Source organism: Zootermopsis nevadensis, unplaced genomic scaffold (assembly GCF_977971745.1).
Source record: "Zootermopsis nevadensis isolate Lab colony 2312 unplaced genomic scaffold, Znev_1.0 Znev_ptg000001l, whole genome shotgun sequence".
Classification (NCBI taxonomy): Eukaryota; Metazoa; Arthropoda; class Insecta; order Blattodea; family Termopsidae; genus Zootermopsis; species Zootermopsis nevadensis.
This window is the reverse complement of record NW_028259133.1, coordinates 4,558,486-4,583,750: the sequence shown is the minus strand read 5'-3', so window position 1 is coordinate 4,583,750 and position 25,265 is coordinate 4,558,486. Positions and strand designations below refer to the sequence as shown.

The 25,265-nt window shown below is 37.6% G+C and overlaps 1 protein-coding gene across 3 annotated transcripts in view; it reads left to right on the top strand.

The window, feature by feature from the left end:
• Window positions 1–5,144: 5,144 nt before the first annotated feature.
• cdm (importin-13-like protein cdm) overlaps window positions 5,145–25,265 on the top strand; it is a 30,665-nt gene continuing 10,544 nt past the window's right edge. The window contains exons 1-13 of one of the 3 annotated variants that reach the window (XM_022078323.2): window positions 5,145–5,309; window positions 5,419–5,503; window positions 7,633–7,809; window positions 8,343–8,510; window positions 10,592–10,744; window positions 12,641–12,713; window positions 12,957–13,161; window positions 15,820–15,979; window positions 16,805–17,011; window positions 17,693–17,875; window positions 21,075–21,333; window positions 23,692–23,873; window positions 24,555–24,716. In XM_022078323.2, the coding sequence (XP_021934015.1) occupies window positions 7,657–7,809; window positions 8,343–8,510; window positions 10,592–10,744; window positions 12,641–12,713; window positions 12,957–13,161; window positions 15,820–15,979; window positions 16,805–17,011; window positions 17,693–17,875; window positions 21,075–21,333; window positions 23,692–23,873; window positions 24,555–24,716 (1,905 nt within the window). In that variant the 5' untranslated portion in view covers window positions 5,145–5,309; window positions 5,419–5,503; window positions 7,633–7,656. Of the gene's footprint in view, window positions 5,504–5,604; window positions 5,989–7,632; window positions 7,810–8,342; window positions 8,511–10,591; window positions 10,745–12,640; window positions 12,714–12,956; window positions 13,162–15,819; window positions 15,980–16,804; window positions 17,012–17,692; window positions 17,876–21,074; window positions 21,334–23,691; window positions 23,874–24,554; window positions 24,717–25,265 lie in introns of those variants that run through there. The other 2 variants (XM_022078325.2, XM_022078324.2) reach the window with 2 other exon arrangements.

Sequence of the window (25,265 nt, the reverse complement as noted above, 5' to 3'; positions counted from 1 at the left end):
AAGGATGAATATATGGGAGAAGAAGCCATAGAAGAAAAACCTGTTGGAGCAGCAAGAATGCATGGAAAAGGCCATGTTTGTAGAACTGTGAGTGTGGGAACTGCAGTTTTGATTGCATAGGAGAAAACACCTGGATTTCCCAGAGGGATGCAGGCCTTAGTGGTAGCCTTGTTCTGTGGGTGACCAAGGCCCTGTTGGGCAGTCTTAGTGGTGGTGTACAGTGTATTGGTAGAAGCCTGGCATGGGCAAAGCAGTTGTCTGGGAGCAGTACCCTTGGAGTATCAGGCACAGGGTCTAGGCCCTAGGGGGAAAGCCCCAGGGATTGTGAGCCCAGTTGGGAGCAAGCATTGTGGGGGGGGGGGGGGCAATACTTGTGTGTGCCCCAGGGAGTGCAGCTTCCATAGGTTGCCAATCCCATGGTTAGTGAAGCCCTTTGGGGGAAGACCATGCTGCCAAGCCCATGCGTTTCCAACCTACTGAGGCAAAGGTCTGAAGTGGGGGGGGGGGGGGGGGGGAAGATGAGGTCTTGTGAGCAAGCCTGGGGGATAGGAGTGCTTTGAATGCAACCCACGTAGTTTGCTTTGCACCTGGGGGAAACCCTGCAGGTTGCCTAGTTTTCAAGATGTGACTGACAAACACAGATGGGCCCATAATATATTCTATGCTTGTACTGAAGCATAAAGAAAGTCTAAAAATGGAGCTACATCTCAGTTTCAAAGTATATGAAATAAAATTATTTATTACTTAGTATGAAAGTTTTTGTATTTTCAGGCATGTCCTGCATCCTGCAAGGTACTTTATGTTGGATTGTTTGTCCTGAGATCTCTGTAGTCTGCCCTCAACAATTTTTGGATTTCAACCCAGTAAATTTCTTCCTTGTTAGTTGGGACGTGATAAATTCTATCACAGTACTGCAGACAGCCCAAAGGACCTATCGCATGTTCATAGCTTGTTTTTATGCACCACTCATGCATGTGATCTGTCCAAGATTTAATTTTCTTGCAGTAATCAATTTTTCTACCTCCACTAGTTTTATGGGCTTTGAAAATGAGATGGCCGAAACTCGTGTTGGGAAACACTGCCAGGCCTTTTCGCTTCACTAATCACCTTATAACACTTTGTGAAACTTGGACTCTTATTTCTGAAACATTCTGTATATGTAGCTACTAATTTAATGCAGATCTGTGAGCATATGACAAGACAGTAGAGTTCAAAGCACATAAATTGATATCATAGTTTATATTAGCATGAAGCTGGTCTCGGTAATCGGAATCCTGGCTGCGAAGACACTACTGATACTTAAGACTGTTAGATTCTCAGAGTTTTGGTGTTATTATATCATGTCTGCAGAAAAAAATATTTGAGCATGTAGCTTCAAATAGGCCATAACAGTCTCAAAGTCTTCAGCTACTTGCTACTGATCATCTTACCTCATTTGACCTTTGCATTGGAAGCAGCAGCATTAAATAACCTAAGTACCAGTCATCACATCATCTACTATAATTTCTGTGACATCTAACTCGCTTCCTCCAAGCAGCAGAATCCTTTAGATGCTTATTCTTTGATATTCATATAAAAAGGTAGGAGACAGTAACATCTCTGAAACTACTTCACAAATTTCAGTGAAATTTTAAATTGAGGTCTACACTAGAGGATGTTACACTTTAACATATAAGAATAGGGGATTTAAATCTCTGTACTATGAGGATGCTGGCCAGACCTTAAATGCTCGGCAAACAAATGTTGGTATGTATCAGGAAATTGAGTTCTGCAACGTTTATTTCAAAACAGTGTTCAGTATAATGATATTAACAAAGTACAAGAAACAATTTTTCCTGGCTATATGCAGTGTGATAGGCTTTGTAATTTTGGATTTATATCTACAGTAATTGAACATCAGAACAATGACGCATGCAAAATCACAAACTTTTTCCATGCTTTTTACTATTAGTAAGGCTCATGTCTAAAGTGAGCTACAGTGGGGAACCAGTCAACAGTTTAAGAAACAAATGTACTATCAGCAAGACATAGGCATGAACTTTGTACCACATGAGTTTATTTTGAATGCTTCAACTGTGAATAGCCCATGACGAACCAACCCTTGATGTCTATGTTGTGCTTGTAACATAATGATTAAGTCAGGCAACGATAACTTTTTAGGAAGGAAACTTTCATTTATGATGTATGGTATCTACAATACCAGAGGGTAAATGAAGACACAATAATTGTCTGTCTTCAGCAGTAAGATGTGTTTTCAGCACACTCTTAAAGATATAGAGAGTACAGTGAAGGTGTAATAAAGTGGTTCCATCTATTTTATCTGTCTGGGAAGAAAAATTTAAACATTCTAAACACCACATGACTGAAAGAAGCTTGTATTATACACAATAATTCAGTCTAATGTGAAAATGTAACCAAAGTTTGGCTTCCAGCATGAAGTACACAGTACATACACTGTTCATATTGACGTAACACATACTACCAGGCAGCTGTTGAACATGAATTGACAAGCCCTTAGATGGTATTTATTATAAGAAATCAAGCTTTAAGAATTATAGTGTGGTATTTGTATGTACTTTTGTTTACAACATTGCTACCTGTAGAACCAGATATACTGTTTTCTGCCATTTCACACTTGGCTGTAGTGTAGTTATGATTTTTCTGTAATTTTGTCATAAAATATATTTATAGTTTACTCATTTGGAAGGGTTGTAAATTTTCCTTCACTATATATGCAATAATCTTCCTTTGTTGTCCCATCTTTTTTACATGTGTCAGCTTATTTTAAAGAGTGAAACATGGAAAATGTTATGTAAAGACAAAATTAACTCATGCAGACTTCCAGAGTTCAGGAAGGTTAACAGACACAGCTGCTAAATTTAGGACTCAGAAGAGCCAAATAAACTTATTGAGCATGAATGCAACAGTCTAAAAGTGAACATGTTGTGTTTTCTAATAAAGCCTAAAGTAACTGGTCTGTTCTTTTTTCTTGACCTCATCTTCCACTTAGATGATGTGCCTCTGCATTGTAGTTGTGTTGTTCATGTTAGCTTGGACAGGCATTTGTCAAGAAGATGGATTGGAAGACTAGGGCCAATTTCTTGGCTACCTAAATCTCCCAAACCAACCCCAATGGATTTTTACTTTTGGGGTTATGCCAAGGGTATCACGTACTTAACAAAGCCAATGAGTCTAAAGAGAGATAAAAGACAGAATTAGGAATACAGTCCTCAGTCACTCCAGCATCAATGGTTCATGATGTGGAAGATGTGTTGGGCAACAAACGATGCATATCATTATAACAAAACTTTGAGACATAGCAAGTTTCATTGCTATACTTAAAGCAGCATGAATAATTCATGCTTTAAATTTCAGAATTTCATTTCACTGGCCCTCTATTACTGTCAGTAACAAGATCTGGAAATTCATTTTAGCCTCAGAGCATGTTTCTTCATCATCACACTCTGAGTCATCCTTTCTAGCAGGATAATTACTAGCTTGCATATTAAATTGTCAGTTGCCAATGTTCTATTAGTCTACTTTCCATAATGGAAAAGGGCTTACAATTTTGTGTGTGTCTCTTCCCTTAATGGATCAGAATTTATAAATACAGAGAAAAACAGAAATATTGAATATACTGTGCAAAGGGGCAATATAAGATCAGGTTATATGCATACTGATTTTGTTAGATTACAATTTGTAGTAAAATAATATTCATATGTTAAAAATTGAAATACAGTAGATTCTGGTTAATCAGGACAGCCGTTTATTTCGGACAAGTCTTAAAGAACAAACCTTTTTAACTCTTTACGTGTAACTTCGCATGATTAGGGCAGCCACTTAATTGGACCAAAGTGTTCTAGTCCCAGTGTATCCCAATTATCCAGAATCCACTGTAATTTAAAATGGATGTTTGAGAAAGTATTTATTAAAGATCATTGAGCAGTGGACCAAAGATGTATACTGGAAAGCAGGCATCTAAATTCCATTAAAATGTTCTTGCATTTCTTTACTAGGGTGCTCTACCCCTATGCTTTGTCCTTTCCTATCTCTTGTCTTTTGTTAAAACGATACAGAATTACTTGCTGGAAATACAAAATTAACAGGAAATTACCTGAAGGTGAGGAACTACATAAATAACTTATGCAAAAGTAATGTAAGGCACTGACATCTAACAGGACTGGACTTGCTTCCAGAGCATGTTCTTCTTCTGCATGGAATTTTTGGACACCAGTCTGGCAAAACTGGAGTGAAACAACTCCTATTAATGATATCACAAAACAGAGTCCTTCCATTGTTTTAAAAGTCTTTTGCCTGACATTTTAAATCTCTTTTTTCGCAGTACTATTTTGATATTTCCAACAATCTCCTGTCCTGGGTTCATTAATGAAAGGAGTGTTATATATTATTACACTTTATCACTAACACATCAGTTTATAGCTCCTGACCTGACTTTGTAATTTTACGAATGTATCACTGTATAAGTAGCCCCACTTGATTAAATTTTAAATTTGTGTTAATTTTAATCCAGTTTTAAATCTATGTCAATTTGTAATATAATTTTCATCTCCATTTAGTTTTAGCACCTGGTTTGTGCATTATATGAAATTGGCCTGAAGTTGGTATTTTAATACCAAAAAATATAGCCATAATAAACTACTACAAGCATTTTAGATTATATTCTAATGCGTGTATTCCACACCATTGATAAGCAACCCGTGCAGTCATACATAAATGCTTTGTAAGTGGCCCATAAGAACACTAGGACTGGCAACCAATGATATCGTCATTTGACATTTCATCAAGTGCACTAGAACTCAGATCGGGTCTTGGCTTCCGCTATTTGCTGCGGTTTCCTAACAATGTTTGTTTTATAGGTGTAGGTTGTCAGCTTATCATCTAACCCGCAATCTGGAGGACCAGTCCCCTAAATTTATATCCCCCGGGGCCGGGTGGACTAGTTAGCTACACCACCAGAAAGTGGTTCCCTCTGGCACGTCACTTTCCGTATCAATTATGTCATTCATCTGTTGTGAGGAATTGGAGTTATTATGGTAGTAGTTCTTAATTACGTTGCTAAGATGTCACTACGTATGCTGTTCGCTTGTCCTGCTCAAGTTAAAAAAAATGGCTCATCCAACTTGCTGTGCATGAGAGTAGGCGAAAAAAACAACGTGAAGATGAGCACACGGTGCACATGCGCACCGTACGGAACATTGCCTGGGAAGACGATCACAAGCCTGATTGACGTATACCGGGCCACAGAGATACGTAAATATAACCATCTGTGGAACGATGTCACACCTGAGGTGACGTTTATTTTGTAACTTATGCAAGATAACTGTTATGGTAGGAAGAGATTCATTCAGCGCTACAGACATTTAAGCTTTCGTTATGAACTGTAATGTTTTGTTGCAGAACACCGTAGTGATCACAACAGCATTTTTAAGTACACTCTGTAACTCTCAAGCATGTTTTTGAAAAGGTGGACAAAAGAAATTTGGTAAGTGTGGAAGTGGTCTGTGATTATTTGTTGTTTTTATGTAATTTACATTTCTTCGTACGTTGTTGGCTAATCGTTTCATAAACGAAGGCTTAGCAAAGTTCGACCGGAAAGCATGGCCGCCAACTGAACGATAGTAACCTTGTGTAGTGTAGTAACGAAGTGTAATATAATTATCCAAACGAAAGTGGGGTGCCCTGACATAGCGTAATATTTATCACTGACATGTCTGTTGACATGGGGGGCATGCTATTTAAAGGTTGGCATTTCAGGATGGCTGCTGTGAAAGCGACTGTATGTGGATGTTGTCAGGTGTAATTTTGTAGAAGTTTACCGACGTTTCTGAAGTTCTGTCCCCAGACAACATTGCACATTGGTAAACTTTTACCAGACTACAGAATGCAACATCGCAGAAGACAAATCATGTTACTTAAGGTTCCTGCATTATATGGAACACAATTCCCAACTACACTTCTGTAATAAAGGTTAAGTACTCTGTGAAATGTTAAGGTGCTGTCAGTCATCTTTCCCTTCTCTGTACCAGTCTTGATTTTCTTTCAATCCCCATTGGTCTTACATCCCATCCTGACTCAATTCAACACTTTAGATAGAGGTGGTATGTTCCTATGAAATGTTGGTAACCACCAACAAGTCTACAACTGAATGTCTTGGCAGAGTAGTTAGTACTCCTGCGTTGTCTCAGGAGGTCGGTTACTATTAATAGTTGCTTACCCTTCAAATTCAATACAGGCATTAATGGTTTATCATGTACTCTGCCAGTAATTTCTTAAATGTTTATGTAAAAAATTTGTTTCTTCCGCTTTACCTCCCATTGGTGCATATACTTTGATGATATCAAACTCCTGCCTTGCAGTTCTGATTTTAACCTTTATTATTCTGGATGACATCCATATGTATCCTAGTATCTTATTTATCAAGCTCTACCTTATTAAGGTTGCTGCTCCTGAAGCTGCCCGATTTTCGTTTGGTACCCTTGATTAAATCATAACATGGGAGCCTATGTCTGTTGAGCCCTTGTTCTTCTTTTTTGTCTCTGATGTAATTGCATTATCTATATTTTATTTTTCTAATTTTTTGGACAAAATCTATAATTTATGCCTTATTTCTCTTACATTCCATGTCGTGATTTTCATTATCCAGGTCATGTTCCGTTAAGACAGTCTGAACATTATTTTGAGTTTCTTTTTTATACTTAGTAATTTCATCATGCTGGGGAAGCAGCCCTTCAATGGCTATAAGACTGGTGGTAGGTTTGCTATGTATGAGCTCCTGTCAAGCCGGTGGAACAGTTATACACACCACTGTTCCTCCATTGTCAGACTCTCTTTGGTGCAAACAGGGAGCACCATGTGAAGGTGACATTGACATTTGAATAGAAGAGGCGTTATGTTATACTTCACTATCTCTTACTCTCTGAGAATCACATGAAACCCATAAGTATCCCTTGTGGGCAAAGTGCGGAAATATTTATTTGTAAAGCAGGTGGTCTTTGAAGGGTTAATTTTGCAGTGGCAGTAACCTATTTTTGTACCTATTTATACAAAAACGTTACAAACCTGATAGTGGCAATTACTAAAGAATATCATTCAACATTCTTATCTTATGTTTAATTTGTATGTAGGTGAAACAGTTGTGGTAGTCAGTGTAGATTTTTACATAAAAACTACTGATTAGTTATTCTGCATTTGGCAGATAGTGGAAAGGAAATTTGACGTCAGTGTAGTGGACCAGTACATCAGCTGTTTGTAGAATTCAAGAAGGCCTTAGGCAGGAAATAAGTATTGTATAACATTCACATTGAATTTGTTATACCTATTAAGTTAGTTGGGTTAATTAAAATGTGTTTAAATGAAATCTGTAGTAAAGTCCGTGTAGGTAAACATTCTCATTGGCGAGCATGCTACAAAGGATCAGATTTGTTATGCAGCAGCCCTGAGGATGAGAGCAAAGATTGTTGTCGAAACGTTGACGTAAGATATGGTTTATTCACCATTCAGCTACCTGATGCGGCTTGTAACCCGAGAGTCTTTCATCAATAATCATTGATGTTCACATTAGCCTCAGGGTTCTGGTTGATTAAAAGATTTGCTATTATATTGCGTTGACAGATTTGATCTGTGGCCGAGTTTAAGATGGAGTTCACAGCGGAGAATCTCGAGCGTGCAGTGGTACAGTTCTACCACACCGATGCTGCAATGCAGGCACATGCTCATCACTGGCTTACAACTGCTCAGGCCTCTCCAGAGGCATGGAGTTTTGTCTGGCATTTGCTGCAACCAAACAAGGTTATTAGAGTGAATTAGTGATTCGTTTTTATAAAAAGAAAATAGGGTTATATAATCATTTAGCTGGATATTAGCTTTATAATTGTTGTAATTAAACAGGATTTGCAATGAAATTATTTTGTGTATGTTTTGAAACTGAAACCATGTCAAACTGGCTTGGAATAGTGTACAGTGGTAGGATGACATGTTAAATCGTAGGAGAACGTCTCATTGTCAGCCAGTGTCTTTGCTGTTTGTTGTTTGGATTGTTTTGCAATGAATTCCTGTTGTAAATATACATGGGTTAGGTGTCATGGATACAAATATTTTTACAAATTCTGAGTGAATTTTGAAATAATTTTAAAATAGTGGTGGTCTGGCGTTCCTAAAACTCAGACATTTTTACCTGAAGTTGTGTTGTAATGTCATTAAATAGAATAAAGTAAATAAAGTATGCTTTGTAACCCTCATGTCACACTGAGGTATACTGCCTTCAGCATTTACTTTGTCTCTGGTAAAAGCAGGTAGTGTAATGTTTTTATTTTCATTTTCAGTCTGCAGAAGTTCAGTTTTTTGCAGCAACAACTCTGCACACAAAGTTGATAAAGTCATGGCACCAGGTTCCCCCTGAGCAGTACGCATCCCTAAAGAAGCAGCTGTTAGAAGCTGTCGCAAGTTATTGCCTCGGTCCCAAGATTGTTCTTAACCGGCTCTGTATCGCTGTGAGTATTACGAACTAATAATGCCCATCATACCTTTGGAATGAGTGGTGGCGTTCGCAGTGTAATGGCAGAGTGTCACCTGGTATATGGAATTCACATAATAGTCATAAATTTTTTTCAACAGTAAACTGAGTCATTGAATGTTATTATTTATAATGTTTATACTGTGTTGAATGAGATAAGAAAATAATTTTGAATGGTAAGTAAGGATTTAGAAGGAGGTGGTGACGGCATATTGTGAGATGTTATTAAGTGCTTTCACCTTGAGAAGTTCAAGGAAACCATGAAAATTTAAGCCAGTAATCTGGCTGAGATTCGAACCTGGTGTCTCCTGAATAAAAGTCCTACAGTTATTAACAACACAAGAATAAACTTGGTAAATTCACTATTAGATATATTTCACGTATGGAGTAACGTCTAAAATTGCTTTTTCAAGTTGCTAGGTTACACATAAAATTTTCAGATTCATCTCCTAAATATTTGCAATACCACAAAGTCAAATACAGACTTAACTTCTGGGTGAAAAGTAGTTTTCCCATATAGATAGCTTTGCCAGGTATGATGATTGTTAAAAGTGACTAGGAAAACCTTGTGAATGGGAAAGGTCAATAGGAAAAGATGGATGTGGACCAAAGAAAACTCAGAAATAGATTTAAAAACATAGGGAGAATAGCTGGGATTTCATCATGCCCAAATAAAGAAAAGTGAAATGTTAACATAACAATCAGCAAATTCAGTTTTGTGTGTAAATACAGGGTGATATTGAAGTTACAATAAAAGAGAATAACAACTTATAACTGAAGGAGCATGAGTAATAGGATAATTGTGTAAGAGTAATAAAAAGAAAATTTATATTATGCCTTAACCATTTTTTCTGCAAGGTAAAAATCTAAACTCATTATGAGGATTAGGTTATGGTGTGCATAATAAATGAAAACTTAATAAATTTACCAACATGTGGATCAAACACAGAAGAGAACTACGAGGGGCAGTCAAAAAGTTCCCGGAATTGTGGTATAGCACTGTAATGGTAGGACATATGGCAACGCTTACCTAATCACCTTCAAAGTAGGACCCTTGCGCGCACACACGGTTGCTCCATCGATCTTGCCATTGTTGGAAGCACCGGCAGAAGGCTTCGTTTGGAATCTTCGGAGTTCGGCCGTTGCATTTGATTTGATGTCCTCCATGGTTGCGAAACCCGTCCCCTTGAGGCGCATTTTCAGAGTAGGGAACAGCCAGAAGTCACTTGGAGTGAGATCCGGAGAATATGGTGGTTGTGTGATGACGGGAATGCTTTTCTCGGCGAAGAATTGCTGCACAACCAGCGATGTGTCGAATGCAACGGCCGAACTCCGGAACTGTGTGTGTGTGCAAGGGTCCTACTTTGAAGGTGATTAGGTAAGTGTTGCCATATGTCCTACCATTACAGTGCTATACCATAATTCTGGGAACTTTTTGACTGCCCTACGTATGCTTACAAACTTTACCAAATATCGTAGGCATTATGAGACTTATGTGAAACATTTGTAGGTTGTACAGACACAGTATCAGTTTAACTGTAAATAGAAAATATGGCAAAAAACTCATTCTGTGATATAAGATTACCATATTTCCTAAATTTTAACATGCTATCAATTGTAAGATTCTCCCTTGATTTAGTAATAAGTTTTCAGGAAGGAGGATGCTGTATTGATTCTTAGATGCCATTAAGATGCACCCCAGTTTCAGAAATTTTAAAATGTGAAAAAATGCATCTTACATGATTTTTAATGATTTTTTTATATTCATGTAAGAAAAGTGTGGGCTATCAGATCAGCTGAAACTAGAATTCAGATTCCCACGTAGAAGCATGTTTGTTGAGAAAATAAAGTCTTGAAAATGTAAGTGAAATTATATTTAAATCATTAAATGTAGTGATTCTTTATTTAAAATGTTATTTTTTAATGTACAAGTTGTGTTCAGTGTCTTTTCTCCCTGTCCTGCTACTGGCAAATGTTCTCAGAATCATAGAATATAAAAGTTACATATCCAGAATCAAATATTTGTTAGCAGGATCACTAAATCTTTGTTTATTTCAGTTGTCAGCATATGTTCTTCATACACTTCCTCTCCATTGGCCAAATGCTGTACCTGAGTTGTTGGCAACTTTCCAGCCATCCAACTTACCTGCCATCCCCCCTGAAAGAACTGCGTGGATTCTTCTTGAAATACTTACAGTTCTTCCTGAAGAGGTAATAGCAGTTTTGTATTCTTAGGATTAAACTTTTGTTTCACTGAAACAGTTTAGAGTTTACTGTACCATTCTGTGTTAATACAGAATTAGGATTCCTGAGCATTTTTTTTATTTGATTAGAACAAGATAGTGTAAATGAAAAACATGTATTTGTTTCCTACATGGGTATCGAGTAAGTCATCGATTTATGTCTTTGTAAAAATTAACCATTTAGTGTGTGGTTTGACGTTTTCTTGCTGGTGACGATTTGGATTGTGATTTGGGATGTAATACTGTATAGTCTTGCAGGTGGTTACCAGTGTTTTAGACGAACTTACCACCTCCATCTTGGGGAAACAATAACCACCTACAAGATTGCACAGTGTTATAACCTGAATGATTAAAATCCAAGTGAAGCCCACAAACTTACCGCTGTGATTAATTTCAGCATCATTTGAATCTTAATTGTTACTCTATTAAATTATTTTGAAAGATGGTGTTTCTTGAAGCATTAGCAGTTTAGTAAATATAAATACATTTGGTGTAGGTTAAAGTGCAATTGAAAAGCTGCAATATAATTTGTGGCATTTATTTCTCAGCCTTATGTGAGGCTGTACTGTGAGATTGGTTTTGTTTCATTTTGTCAGTCTCCAGTTTAAATTTTAGTGTGTACGTTTTAGAACCAAAGTTGTAGATTTTCTATTATTAAAGATACCAGTGATTTAACCTTTAATAGGACTAGGTAATTGAAAATGTGTAATTTATATTTGGTGGTGGAGGAATGGAGAAGCAAGTGGGTGTGGGGGGGTTCAAGGAAATGCAAATAAAATATGAGTTATGGTATTATCTGTTTAGATTCTGAACTGTATGTCATCAGTCAGTGATGTGTATCATTTGCATTGTCATTAGAAAGTTACTATGTTTATTTTTCAACAGATGTCTTTGATTCATATGCTGATGGGAATTTAAAATGTGTTGGGTTAATACTGTACTCCACCAAATGGGTGAAGGGACGTATGAGTGGTAAATGTGTAAAGGGATAAGATACCAACTCCAGAGAAAGCTTTAGCGCATAATAAACAACAGCCAAAGTTTATAATGTTTGTGTGTTGGATACATGACACAGATGCATTAAGTTAATTGTATTCTGTGTATGTATGGCTTTATGGTAATTTAGAGACAGTTGCTTATAACATCTGGGGAAATCTTGCCTTTATGGCCTTCACCATTAATGCATAGTACAAACTGTTTACAGTCTGAAGCTTTCTGTCTTCTGGGTTGTTGCGCTGTGTAGTCTGGTCGATGGTTACCAACGTTTTAGAGGTCATACTGCCTCCGTCATCAGGGCGATGAATATCCATCGACCAGACTACACAGCGCAACGACCCAGAAGACAGAAAGCTTCATAGTCACCGCTGTGAAAACCTCAAATCTTACACAGTTTACAGTCTGGCTGGACATATTGTGGATCTCTAGAGTGGCCTGCCAGGTTCCCAGACTTAAGTGCACCAAATTTTTTCTTTTGGGGATATGTCAAGGTGTGCTATAAAATAAACTTCCAGGATGTGGCTCTAATGGGGCCATCCCCACTTTTAAGTGCAGCATGAAATAAGGTGAAAGCTCAGCGATCAGAAACACTGTGTGCGTGTGTATATATATTCTGAATTTACATAGAATACAAATAGAAAAGAAAAGATAGTGATATATTATTGTGATTAGCAATAATATATAGTAATATGTTATAACATGAGGGAGCACGAAACAACTTTAACTAAAACTCCCAAAAACTGATGCAGTGCAGTGCAGTGCCCACTCTCCCAAGAAATAATACTGAAAAGTATAGCAAGATTAAATGACATTAAACATCTCTGTGTTTCTTTTATTGCTGTAAAAGCTGATTGCTTCGAACTTCTAGTTTCAGACTTCACATTTTGCAGTGAATGAGAAAGGTCCTGTAAGAATTGAACTTCAGAAAAGCATCCCTCAGGGTGAGTTCGCATTTGGTCTTTTCCAACTTCAAGTGAAATAGTAGGGGTGCTTTACCACCCCACCTTAATATTAGTGGTCTGGACAAATTATGGTTTAATTTATTATATATAGTTTCTGTTTCGTCTGTCTACGAGGACCGTAGTATTCCTGCCTACACCATTGACAGAAGATTGATGTAACAGTTGCAGTATATTATCCAAGTACATTTCTTGGATAAATTATTTCTTGTTGGTGTATTATAGTTTTGTCCCTGTTGGAGAACATCCTTGCAACTGATACATCAACATCTAATAATGAAACAGCAGTTGAAGTGACACACCAGGCAGTATGTTGTGCGGGTTCATGGCTTCAGCTGGGAGTGCCACTTCCAGACTGTGAGAAGCTGGCAAATCATCTTGTAGCATCTATTTTTGCCAGTACATCATCTCCACAACTCCACCAAACAGGGTAAGCCTGTGTTAATTGGATGAGAATGATTTTGTATGGCAAATCCAACTTTAATGTTTGAGAAATGGTATTTAAATTGACTGTTAGAGTTAGTAGCACACTGTTTGTCAAGCAGAGTACTTAAATTTTTATGCTGGCTATAGAAATACTTGTACAGTAAATTCTCAATTATCCGTGTGGTTTATCTAGTTTGCAGATTATCCATGCGTGACGTGTTTCTTTTTACATTGATGCTTACATGTAAATTATGCTTTCATTATTTGTATCTGATTTAGTTTTTTTTTGAGGGGGGGTTTATAGAAGATATGGTCAAACAGTAAAAAGTAAAGCTGTCCCACTATACACCATGCAGGCGCTTGAGGGGAGTGGAGGTATAGCTCCAACTCATTCTTAACCTCAGCAATAGATGAGTTGTCAGCATCACGCCCGGGCCGTGCTTTATCCCCGGGACAGGACTCTGGTACCCATTGTATAGGAGGGTGGACGGGCCCCACAGCCATTCTGGATGCAGAGGCTAGAGGAAAAATCCTGTGCCCCTGTCGGGGATCGAACCCCGGTCATCCACTTCGCAGCCTGTCACTATACTGACTGAGCTACGCATATGTGTAAATTATGCTTTCAATATCTGTACCTGGTTCAGGTTTGTGGGGGGGGGGGGGGAGAGTTATAGAAGATATGGTCAAACAGTACTCTTTTATTTTGATGCTTCAAGGTCATTATCATTGGTATGGTGGGGAGAGGGTATGCTGTAGGTGTGATTGGCTCTTTTCAAATATTGGTGTCTTTCTTACATTCAGTTTTGCTTTGTTGTTCTGTTGCATCATTTAGGTGAAAATTACAGTTAACACTTGTGAATCCTAAAGAATAAGGCTGAAAATCAAAAGAAGATTGTACTGTCAGTAAAATGGAAGCTCAAGTTACTTGAAGAATTTGAATGGAAAATTGGTGACAAAATTAGCCAAAGTTTATGGGGTATTGATTGAGTGATTATGTCCATGAAACAACACTGCTGGGCTTACCGTCTCAGAATACTTGTTGGTGAGAATGACAAAATAATAGCATTATGGTAAGAAATTGTGGTGTTGGATTCTATACAGCATATCTCAGGCATGGTCTTCCTTGAATCCAGTAATGCTTTTTTGATTGTGTTGGAAACTTATTCCAGATGTAGGAAAAGGTGATTTGCAAGGTTTGCTAACAATGAAATCAACAAATTTGTTGTTCTTGGCATGGTGTAGGATATGAGAAAACATTTAACAAAGATGGCACTGAATAATTGCTAGAGAGCAATGCATGAATTGGGCTTTCAACACAGGACAGACATTGTCAATGCTACCTTGAAACAAGGGGAGGAGAAGTGGGTTGGGAGAATAAGAGTGAAATTCATATTGTTATGAGGAGCTGTCTAAACAGTTCACAGAAATCATTACAAACTGTTTCTCAAAATAAATGTCAGTTGCGTACATTTTTTTCGTACTTGTGAATTTTCATGAATGCATCAAACAGAGTATTTTGGATTTTCTATGTTGTTAAATTATTTATGCATCTTCTTCCCGTCATTAGCCCAGATAATCAGGAGTGTACTGTATTTTGATACTTTTGGATTTGCTAAAGCTTGTTGGCATCAGTAGAAATATAAGTTAAGGTATCCCATACATTCAAGGCATTTTCAAGTTTAGATCTGACTAAAGTAAAATACGGCATCAGAAGAGTATCAGAAGATTAGAAGGTAAAGGCACAGATAAGACCCAGCGACTTAATAGCTTGTGGAAATGTGTGACTCACATGTTGGTGAAAATACATATTTGAATTGAGAACAATTCTGAGATCTTTTATAGCGTTTATTTGATTGGCAAGGGATCCCCAAAGATTATACCAAAAAAATACGAATGCTGGTTTTCCTTGAACAAGAAATAATTGTTGTTGTATCAACATTAAGCATCATGCACCAGCCATGTGTGCAGTCAATGTCCTATTGAGGTAAAGAACAATCCTGAGGAGACTTTATGACCTGGAAAAGCTTTGTAATCAACAAACAGAAAATAATTAGAAAATGTAATAACATTACACAAGTCATTGATGAAAGCGTAAAGTAGCAATGACCACAATACAGACTTTTGAGAAACACCAGAAATGGCTTCAATAAGTGATGGCAGCCTCAGAGAAATGAACTAGATAGTCTCTTGGTTAATTAACTATGGAACCAATTTGTATAGCCAGCAGCATTAAGTTTGTGAAGAAGCATGGCCAAAGGTCAAGGTCAAAGGCACTGCTAAGATCAGAACAGATGTCGATGGCTTGACATTGAGAATAACAGCAACAATAATAATAATTATTTTTACAGATTGTTGCTGCCCTCTTGCTAAATATAACAGTCTTCCTTTATTTTCCACAATCTTATTATGTGCTCAGTCTGGTATGATACAAAATATTGTTAGCACTTTTGTTTCTTAGTTTTATCATGGTTATGTGAAGTTTGTGTTGCTAGATAATGTCAAATGCTGTTTTGTAAACTATACATAAAGAACAAGTTGTTTTGGATGTGTTTAAAGAATTGAGTTTGGTTGCTGAACCTACAGGAATTTTGAGTGTGAAGGCGATATTTTTTAGTAAGAGCAAATTTTGCACTTTATGCTGAAACTTTGATATTTGGTACAGGTTGGCTGAGTCAGCATTGGATGCCCTTAGCAATATGCTAACACATCCTGATTCACACAAATATCCTTCCACGTGTATTCGGTTCCTGGAGAAGTTGCTGCCTCTCAAACAGATTATAGAAGCACAGCAGCAACAGCGAGATGGTGCTGAAAGAGATCAGGTGAGTCGCAATGCTGTTGTGTTTGTTAGTGAGGAACTACACAGTAAAGATGTAGCCATTCTTTTAACAGCAGAGAAGAATGTTAAATGACCTGTGTACAGGTTAAATTTGGTGGGTTATGAGCTGCTGCTTTGACTTTTATGGACCTCTTGTTTACATTTTTTACAGAAGAATTACCTCAGTTAGTGGAATATGTACCACTGGCAGTGTGGCAAACTGTTGTTTATGTATGATGGAGCTTCTGGTCATTTTGTCCATGACATGAAGCACTTTTTGGATTCTCATACCCAGATTGATGGATAGAATGAAACAGGTTGATTTTGTAGCCCCCATGATTGCCTGATCTCACACCTGCTGACTACTGTCTGTGGGACTATCTGAAGGGCATAGTTTACTTCAAAAGAGTCACCCTACAAATTAATTTTGGCATTTTATTCAAGTGGCTTTGACGTCAGTATGACACATGCCATGAATTCTTCAGTATACCGGGAATTATTGGCATTACAGGGCTCATTTTTGCATTAAAAGTAATGGAAGAGATTTTTTAGCAACTTTTGTAAACATAAAGATACTCCTATCTTGAAATCTAATAAATAAATGCCATTATGGAGTAAATATTGCTTGTCTCATTTGATTTCACATTCTCACTAATATGGTTGCAACCATATGTCTATGGGAACTCTATGGGTAAATTTTAGAAGTACAAAATGATCCTTTATATTACATGTAATTAAGAATCACACTGCTTATTGCATTTGTTTTATTGCAATTAAGCTGTTCACTGCTGAAGCCTGTATTCCATATGTATGCTTGTGCTTATTTCAGGAGTTGGTGTCCAACATCTATGGCTTATTTATTTCATTTGCAGAGAGTCACTCCCGACTCATGTTGGATTCGCTGTTAAATGATGATTATAAGATTAATGTCCTGCAGTTGGTACAACTGATATTTCAGTGCAGCAATAGTCCTGGCATATATCCTATACAGGAGAACACGAGCCAATCGGCTCTAGGCTTCTGGTACATTTTGCAGGTATGATGGTTTATGTACTCTGTATTATCAGCATATACCTTTCCAGTCTTGTGTTCAATAAGATATGTTAGAAACGCACTCACTCCTGCCATAATTCAGTTCAATTCTTTATTAATCTCGTGCATCATAATATATTTTTGTAAGATTTGAGGTTTTCAAAGCAGTGAGTATGAAGATTTCTGTCTTCTGGGTTTTTGCGCTGTGTAGTCTGGTTGATGTTAACCAACGTTTCAGAGGTCATACTGCCTCTGTCATCAGGGCGATGAATATGCCAATCTTGGTCCACTCCCACGCCTGCTCCCATTGACTCGGGGCAGGCTACTCCATTCACAGTCTGGCTCCTATAAACCTAGCCCCACACACCCTATTGGCACATTCATCGCCCTGATGACGGAGGCAGTATGACCTCTGAAACGTTGGTAAACATCGACCAGACTACACAGCGCAACAACCTAGAAGACAGAAATCTTAATATATTTTTATTATATTGCTGGCAGAGTCGTCTGTTGGCAGAAATAAGTACTACTAATATTTTTGGTAGCCACCTATCAGTGTATGCTTCGTACTATCACTGTCTCATGCATCATGATCACATTTCTGTTGTGTAAAGAAATATTGTATTGTAGACACTAAGAATGTTAGTGCTTCTGGGAAGAAATAAGCATGTTGTTGATGTAACAGGATGACATCATTGCTTCAGAACCAGAGCAGTTCAACTTGTATGTGGTGGTGCTATCCCCAGTGTATAGAGCTCTGGCTGAGGTGATGATACATAAGTCTATGCTGCCTGCTGCAGAAGATACATGGAGCAATGAGGAGAAGGAGTTGCTACGATGTTACCGGCAAGACATAGCGGACACCATGGTATGTGAATAACTTGGTTACCAAGTCACAAGTTCTGCCTCTAATTTTTGTAAATATTGAAAGATTCACTGCACCTCCAAATTGCTTCATCAGAAAATATTACTTATATTGTATTTTAAATGTTGTTCTAAGCATCACCTATATACGTACTAATGAAATCTAAAAATATAATACAGTAAACTGCCAGTTATCTGGGACAATGAAGGGGAGGAGATGCACAAAAATCGAAAAACATGGATAATCCAAATGTTTTGTTGGTATATTCACAAAATGCAACTGATGTTTGTTTTGAGAATCGGTTTGTTATGGTCGTATGTTTTTGTGAGTTGTTTAAACTTCTATTTGTAATACAAATTTTCCTGGTGGCTGTAGTGTCACTGTAACAAAATCATCTTATTTGTGATTTCTGGATGCATTTAGCAAAACATGACGATTAGGCCCAGGAGCATACTTCTGTCTTTAATAGAAAAGGTTTCATGTAGGCAAGCCTGTCCAATATAGTCCAGACTTATTGGCAAAGTAAGTTTTATCAGGTTCTATGTTTTTTCCTGTACAAAATTCTGAAATTCTTTGTGGAATGTATCAGCAGTAGCATCATTGGCACTAAGACCTCATACAGCAGTTCTGTGAGTTCCATATTATTACTTTAGTTTGTTCAGCCTTCCAACAGAGGGATTCAACTCACCTTAGCTTTATGAAGAACTTGGCTTTCTGTGGTACATGGGACCAGAGACAAATGTTCCATCTGCAAACTTCTGGTTGAACCACTGAAGAAGGGCAACATCCACCTCATTGTATGAAGACTTTTTCAATTCTTGTAGTTGGAAGGTCCAGTACCTCTGTCAAAATCCTTTACAAATTTAATTTACTTCATTTTGTTGTTCTCTCAGAGGGCTGTTATGCCATGGATTATTATCATTATTATTATTGTTGTTGTTGTTGTAATAATATATCACATACAGTTTCTATCCCTACCTCATAATCTTTGGCTAATTTTGTTACATATTGCACATGCCCAAATATTTATATTCACCGTAGGTTTTGATTTACTGTCAGTAGAATTTTCTTAAATTTCTCAACCATTTTACTTCAATTCCTCAAGTGTTTTATCCGTTGGGTACCAGGGTCCTTTCCCGGGTGTAAGCATGGCTGGGGTGTGATGCTGACCACTCACCCCCATCTAGTGCTGAGGTTTAGAATGTGTAGTAGCTATACCTCCTCTCCTTCCGAGCACATACATGGCGTATAGTGGGACCTCAAATCCTACAAACTTTCACATAACTGATGCACAGTACAAAATAACAATTGACTGTAAGACACTAATGTTTAAAAAAGACCAAGGATATCTCCTGTAGGCCCTCTCAATCCTAACTGACCCCTGAAGTGAAGCATACAGTGTAGAAGGCAGATGAAAGTCTAGTTCACACATGTCTGCATTAAAGTAAAAGAAAAGTCATAATTTGATAATGTGCAAACCAATGAAGTCATGCGTGGATAATTTGAGTTTACTGTAAATTAGACGTGACTTTGGATATTTGGTTTTTCTGAAGTAAAAAGTAAAAGTTGCATAAAATATAAATTAATAGTCCCAGTGAATTTAACTTGTATGTCACTTTCAGTGAAGATATTTTTATCTATGAATATACAGTGAAACCTCTATCCATCGTTCCCGGAACTATCGTTTTCCCGGATGCATCGTCCGTTTTGTTCGGTCCCGAATACATCCCATATAAAATAATGTTACATTTTCCCGCTTCTATCGTTCCTCGAACTATCGTTTTATCGCATCGATCGTTCAAAAATCTTAGTCCCGGCCCACAATTTTCCCGCAATGATCGTTTCTGAGAATTTAAAATGCTGGGTTTTGAGATAAATTAATACCGAAAGACGCACAATGTTTTTGGAATACACAGTAGTGGTAACCTGTTATGTCGCCCAACCAGCACATTCTTTTGGAATGAGGGTCAGCGGTGCAGGGGTGATAGTTGGAGTGAATGGCATTGTCAGAAATTTTACGATTTTAATTAGGGTGCACTCATATTTCGTTCCACCGATGCCAGATGGCATGTGCAGTGTGAATTTCTTCACAAATGCTTTTATTACAAGTACAAAGGAAAGGCTGGCGGCACTTTTCATTCTTCTGGTTCATCTCGTTTCCAGCGGTTCAGGGTCTTCTACAGCTACGTTTCGTTGAGTTCGGCAGTAATAGTATTTCCATTCTTCCTGTTATTGTTCGCGAAGGGGGTGGGAGTGGTGAGGAAGACGAAGACGACGAATGCGAGCCCGAAGCTTTGCCGAGTTTTGCCGAAGCACACGCTGCATTGGCGAAAGTGAAGTTGTTCTTTTATGCGCTTAATATTAGTGAACGTGACGAGGAAAACATTTTGAACGTGGAAAGTGCTCTGTTTGGTCTAAAACGTAAAGTTTCGACAAACCAGTTGTCCATTAAAGACTTTTTTGGTAAAAAGAAGTAACTTTGAAAGAGAAACATTGTTTTTTTTAAATTTTTAATGCTTTCCCGCATCTATCGTTTTCCCGCATTCATCGTTTTTATTTCCCACCCCCGCCGAAAACGATGCATCGAGGTTTCACTGTATTGATACAATTTCAATTGTTCTTTTACAAAGTTCTATAACTGAACTTGGCAGTAGAAGTTACTGCATAAACTGCAGATATTACTGACAGAACTGAAACAGTAAGCTACAAATTTTTGCCACTAGGAAATTATGTTTATAATACAGATGGTTTCTGCTTCCTTATCTGCTACTCCTCACACCCCTCTTATCCCCTTGCCTTTTATTTCTAACAGACATGGAACACATGGTTTTGCCCTGATCACTTTACTTTATAAAACCTTAAATTTATTTGAAACTAATAAGATTTGGAATGAAGTAATTTAAATATTATCTGTATGTTGTGGCATCTATTGCTTTCCATGTACAAATGTTTACCCATGTAGATGGCTATCTTCTGGGTTGTCATACTATGTAGTCTGGTATAAGTTTACCAACGTTTTGTAGGTAAATGCTGCCTCTATCGTCGGGGTGATGAGCGATGATAGAAGTGAACTTGTGCCAGACTGATTACATGGTGCCATAACCAGCAGACAGCCATTTTTATACTTTCCACCATGATAACCTTAAAACCTACAAATGTTTACCCATATCTGTAGAAGATTAATTAATCTGGTTGTTCACAGATGTATTGCTATAATATTTTACGTGAGAACTTACTGGAATTACTACATGGTAAATTAGAAGAGGCACTGGAAAAGTGTAACAGTGATCCACGAATGTGGTGGAGATACTTGGAGTCATGTCTGCATGCATTCCAAGCAGTTGCGGAATGTGTTGACATTGACGAATCAAGACATTTACCAAGATTTCTAGAAACACTGCAGTGTCTGCCATATCACCAGCTTGACACTCAAGTAATTATCACTGCTTTGGAAGCTGTTGGTAAGTTTTATAACTCACCATGTTTACTTGCATCAAGAAAAAAGGTGGGAATAGGCGTTAGACATTGACTTGTTTATAGATACATGCCCCCAGAAATTGAAGAGTAATTTTCTCATGTCAATTGTAAGTTGCTGAAAAGAGAAGTAGCATAGTTGCCTGGTTGAGACATTTTTGGATATAAGATGTTATAAGTGGATAGTTGTAAAGTTAAAAATGTTATTGTTTTCCCAAATAACATTCTTAGGTACAACTCAATACACAGATGTAGTAATGGTTTTCTTTTTCTTCGTAGTCGCTGGTTGTGTGTCCGCAGAATGCTTTATTGACAAGAAAATAACATAATCATAGTAATGTTCCTTCATCACTGCATATTGGCCCTAGATATACTGTTATTTCATGAATGTTTACTCACAATTATTAGTCTTGTCTGTAGGTTTTTATGGCTGGATTTCAGTGTATAACTTTGGCTTTCAGGCGAGAGCTGTGTCGGCTATTTGGTGTTAACCAGCTTTTGGCAAACATTGCAGTTGCCATTTTCAAGGTGGATGATGTGGGGTCATTACAGGAGGTCTTGTGTAGGGCAGTCAGTGGGTGTGAGATGAATTCCATGGCGCTGATTGGTGGTGTGGAGGAACTGGCTACTATCCCAGTGGGAGAGGAATATGTGGTTGAGGATGGAGGTGGCAGGAAAATAGGGAGGAGGTGAAGAGGATGTTCTGATTAACATATAGGAAAGGATTTGCAATAATTAAATGAAGGGGAGTGGCGACTGTTTGTGGTTAGGAGAGGTAAAGGTGCCTGCTCTTTTGAGAGCCCAGTGGGGGCGGTTGTTTTAGGGTAAAAGGCACAGCCAGGCTTTACTCATCTTGTAGCCATCTTCATGGTTGCAGGTGTTTGGATGTCTCTGTAGACTCACTGATTATGTGGGGATGGTAACTGCTGATGTTGGCAGTGATTTCTGTTGTGACAAAGTCAGTGTTATGTCTTGTGACTGTAGAAAGCTCAGCTACTGCTGATTGCTAGTTCTACGGTCTGGTGTCATATGTGTTTCATAATCCTGGTGGAGATGTGACGGCTTGTTTATCTGATGTACATCTTTCCACAAGTACACAGAATCTTGTAAACTATGAATTTTTGAGTCGGGAGGTGTCTGTCTTTGGCTGAAATGAATTTGGTGGTCAGTTTGTTAATTGGTATCTGTATTGTTAGGATGTAATGTTTTTGCAGAAGTCTGAAGATGCGATCAGTGGTTCTATGTAAAGAAATCTGCATATCAAGAGTCTTTCTTGTTATTATATTATATCACATGATTTGATGAACTTTTGTTTAATGTATACAACCGTTGTAAACACTTGGAAGTAAATGTCACTCTTAAAATCAGTAACACAATTTATTTGAGCATGTTTAGTATTAACAGTAATTAACATAAAAACTGGCCCTACAATAGTTCTTTATAATCACAACAAAAGATCACAGTATGTCTACATACTGAGCAACATCTCCCAAAAAATCGTAATATCAACAGATTACTGATATGAGAATATTTCTGCTTGTTGTATTCTTCTTGGTTGGTTAGTAGCAAAGATTTTGCTCATATGGAATAATTGTTGATAGGTGTTGCATAATTATGTACCTCGGAAGTAGAGCTTCTGTTCATGAATACACAGTTTGAGAAACCGCATTTGAGTGTGTTGACAGTGGCTGTGAAAATCTACCATTTGCTGCTGTTGAAGCATTTTCGAATCTGTTCAATACAATATGGAAGTTACATGACAGGTGCTAAATGTCTCTTTTCATACATATTATTGAATTGTTTTTCTATGCTTTTTTTCCTTTTTAAGTGGAAGGTTACCCTTATTTTTTAATTAAAATAAAAGTAATGAAACCTATCCTTATAGCTGAAGTCTGAAAGTTTGTAATGATGGTGCATTGTTGAAGCAAATTGTATACATCGTCCAAGATTAAATAAAATCAATAAAACCATGCCATTTTGGAGATGGGAGTCTATCTTCAGGTAAAACCTACTCTTTTGGACCCAATTGATAGAGCTAGTCCCTATCTCTGGACATGGAAGGAGTGGAAGTTAATGTAAACTGAGCAGGACAGCGTGCATTCATGGGAGATAAGGAAAGAAACATTCTCCAAAAATTACATAACATGGGTAGGAGTTGGTGCATATGACCAAGGTAACATACTGAGAAAAGTACAACAAACTAAAACACCAAAAGAATGAAAAATGTGGTTTTTATTGATTTTATTTAATCTTGGATGATGGATAATATCCAGGAAACAATTTACTCCTGTCCTTATAGTTTAGTAAATGTAATTGTTATGAATAAGATAAAATGTATGTTGCAGGGGCTTATGCTGAGTGGATCAATGCACATCCATCTGTGTTGAGCCATGTTATACCTCTGTTGATAACTGGACTGGGTAGTGGCGATCTTGCTCCAGCAGCTACAATGGCTCTGAAGGATCTCACTCGGGACTGTCAGACCAGTATGGCTCCATTTGCACATCACATTCTACAAGCTAGCCAGGTATATAGTATTATTAACTTTTATTGGCTGAAAGGGAAACCAGTTTCCTGTGAAACGTACTTGTAATTGGTCAAATGTTACTATATTGCCCCGTTACATCATTGTATTGTCACAACTGACCTTGTGTCACCCGTAATGGTGGAAGCTTCTATCAATCCTTGAATTATGTTGGAAAGCTCTCTCTCTCCCCCCTCCCCAAATTATATGAGGCATCTCATGTACCAAATATTCTAGTGATATCTGGTGAAGTGCGGAAGGATGAGGCAGCTTGTGGCTTGTTCCGGATCATTGGAATCCCGTGTTCTATAAATAATGGGCCACAAGAAGTGAGAAAACAATTGAATTGGAATCAACTATCATACTGACAGCAAGTGGATCGTGAAGTGCTCTGCATACGCCAACTAAGCAGCAGAATTGAAATGTTATTGACTGGTGTCAGGGGACCAGAAGAATGGTATCACACTGTAGAAGGACACATTTATATCTATTTAATCGGAACATTGATTTGTGAAGTGACAGCAATTGATCCAGGGTGATGGTATACTGATGCTGTTTTTATGCTTATGTGATGCTGTTGATTTGATTTATGTTTATATTATTTTTAATTAATAATGATGGTTTTTGTAGTTTTTCCTCCTTGCTAGATATAAACTCAAGTTTTCTGTTTTGCATTCTTGATAGGAAGCCCTCCGTGGTGAAGAACTGAAGTTGGGTGAGTGCGTAAGACTGATGTACACAGTTGGTCGAGTCCTTGCCGTGCTTCCTGTGGATAGCATCATGGACTATTTGAACCAGCTGCTTATGCCATACGTGGAAGAGTTGCAATATCTAGTCACACACGAGGCAAGTAAAGGCATTTCTGTTTTGGGTTTTGAGTTTAGGGAAATTTCAGTAGTTTTATACCTATGTTATGTATAAACTTTGAAAATTGTACATATTTTGTTAAGATAAGATGTACAGGTAAAACATGCTGCCAAAAAAATCTATATTTAACATTCATTTGGTTGATGATAATTGTCAGAGCTGTTTATGTGATATTTTACACGGAGGTAGGATATGAATGTAGCTAAAAAATCTGAATGAAACATTTTTATATGTTAACATATACAAATTTAGTGACATTGTAAAAATTTGAGGTTATGGTATGGAAATCTGTCTCAGTGGGAATCGGATAGAGAGGGATCACAACATCCAGCTGTTTATTTCTAGTGTCGTTTAGCCTCACTGTATAGATTACCTTCTTATCAGATCATACTTCACAAAGATACATTTTAATAGTGCATTAATAATGTATTAAAATAAAAACTAATAAAGTAAAGTAAAGTTTGTCCTGCTACGTGCCGTACAGGTGCTTGGAGGTATAGCTCCTCTCTTTCTTGACCTCGGCACTAA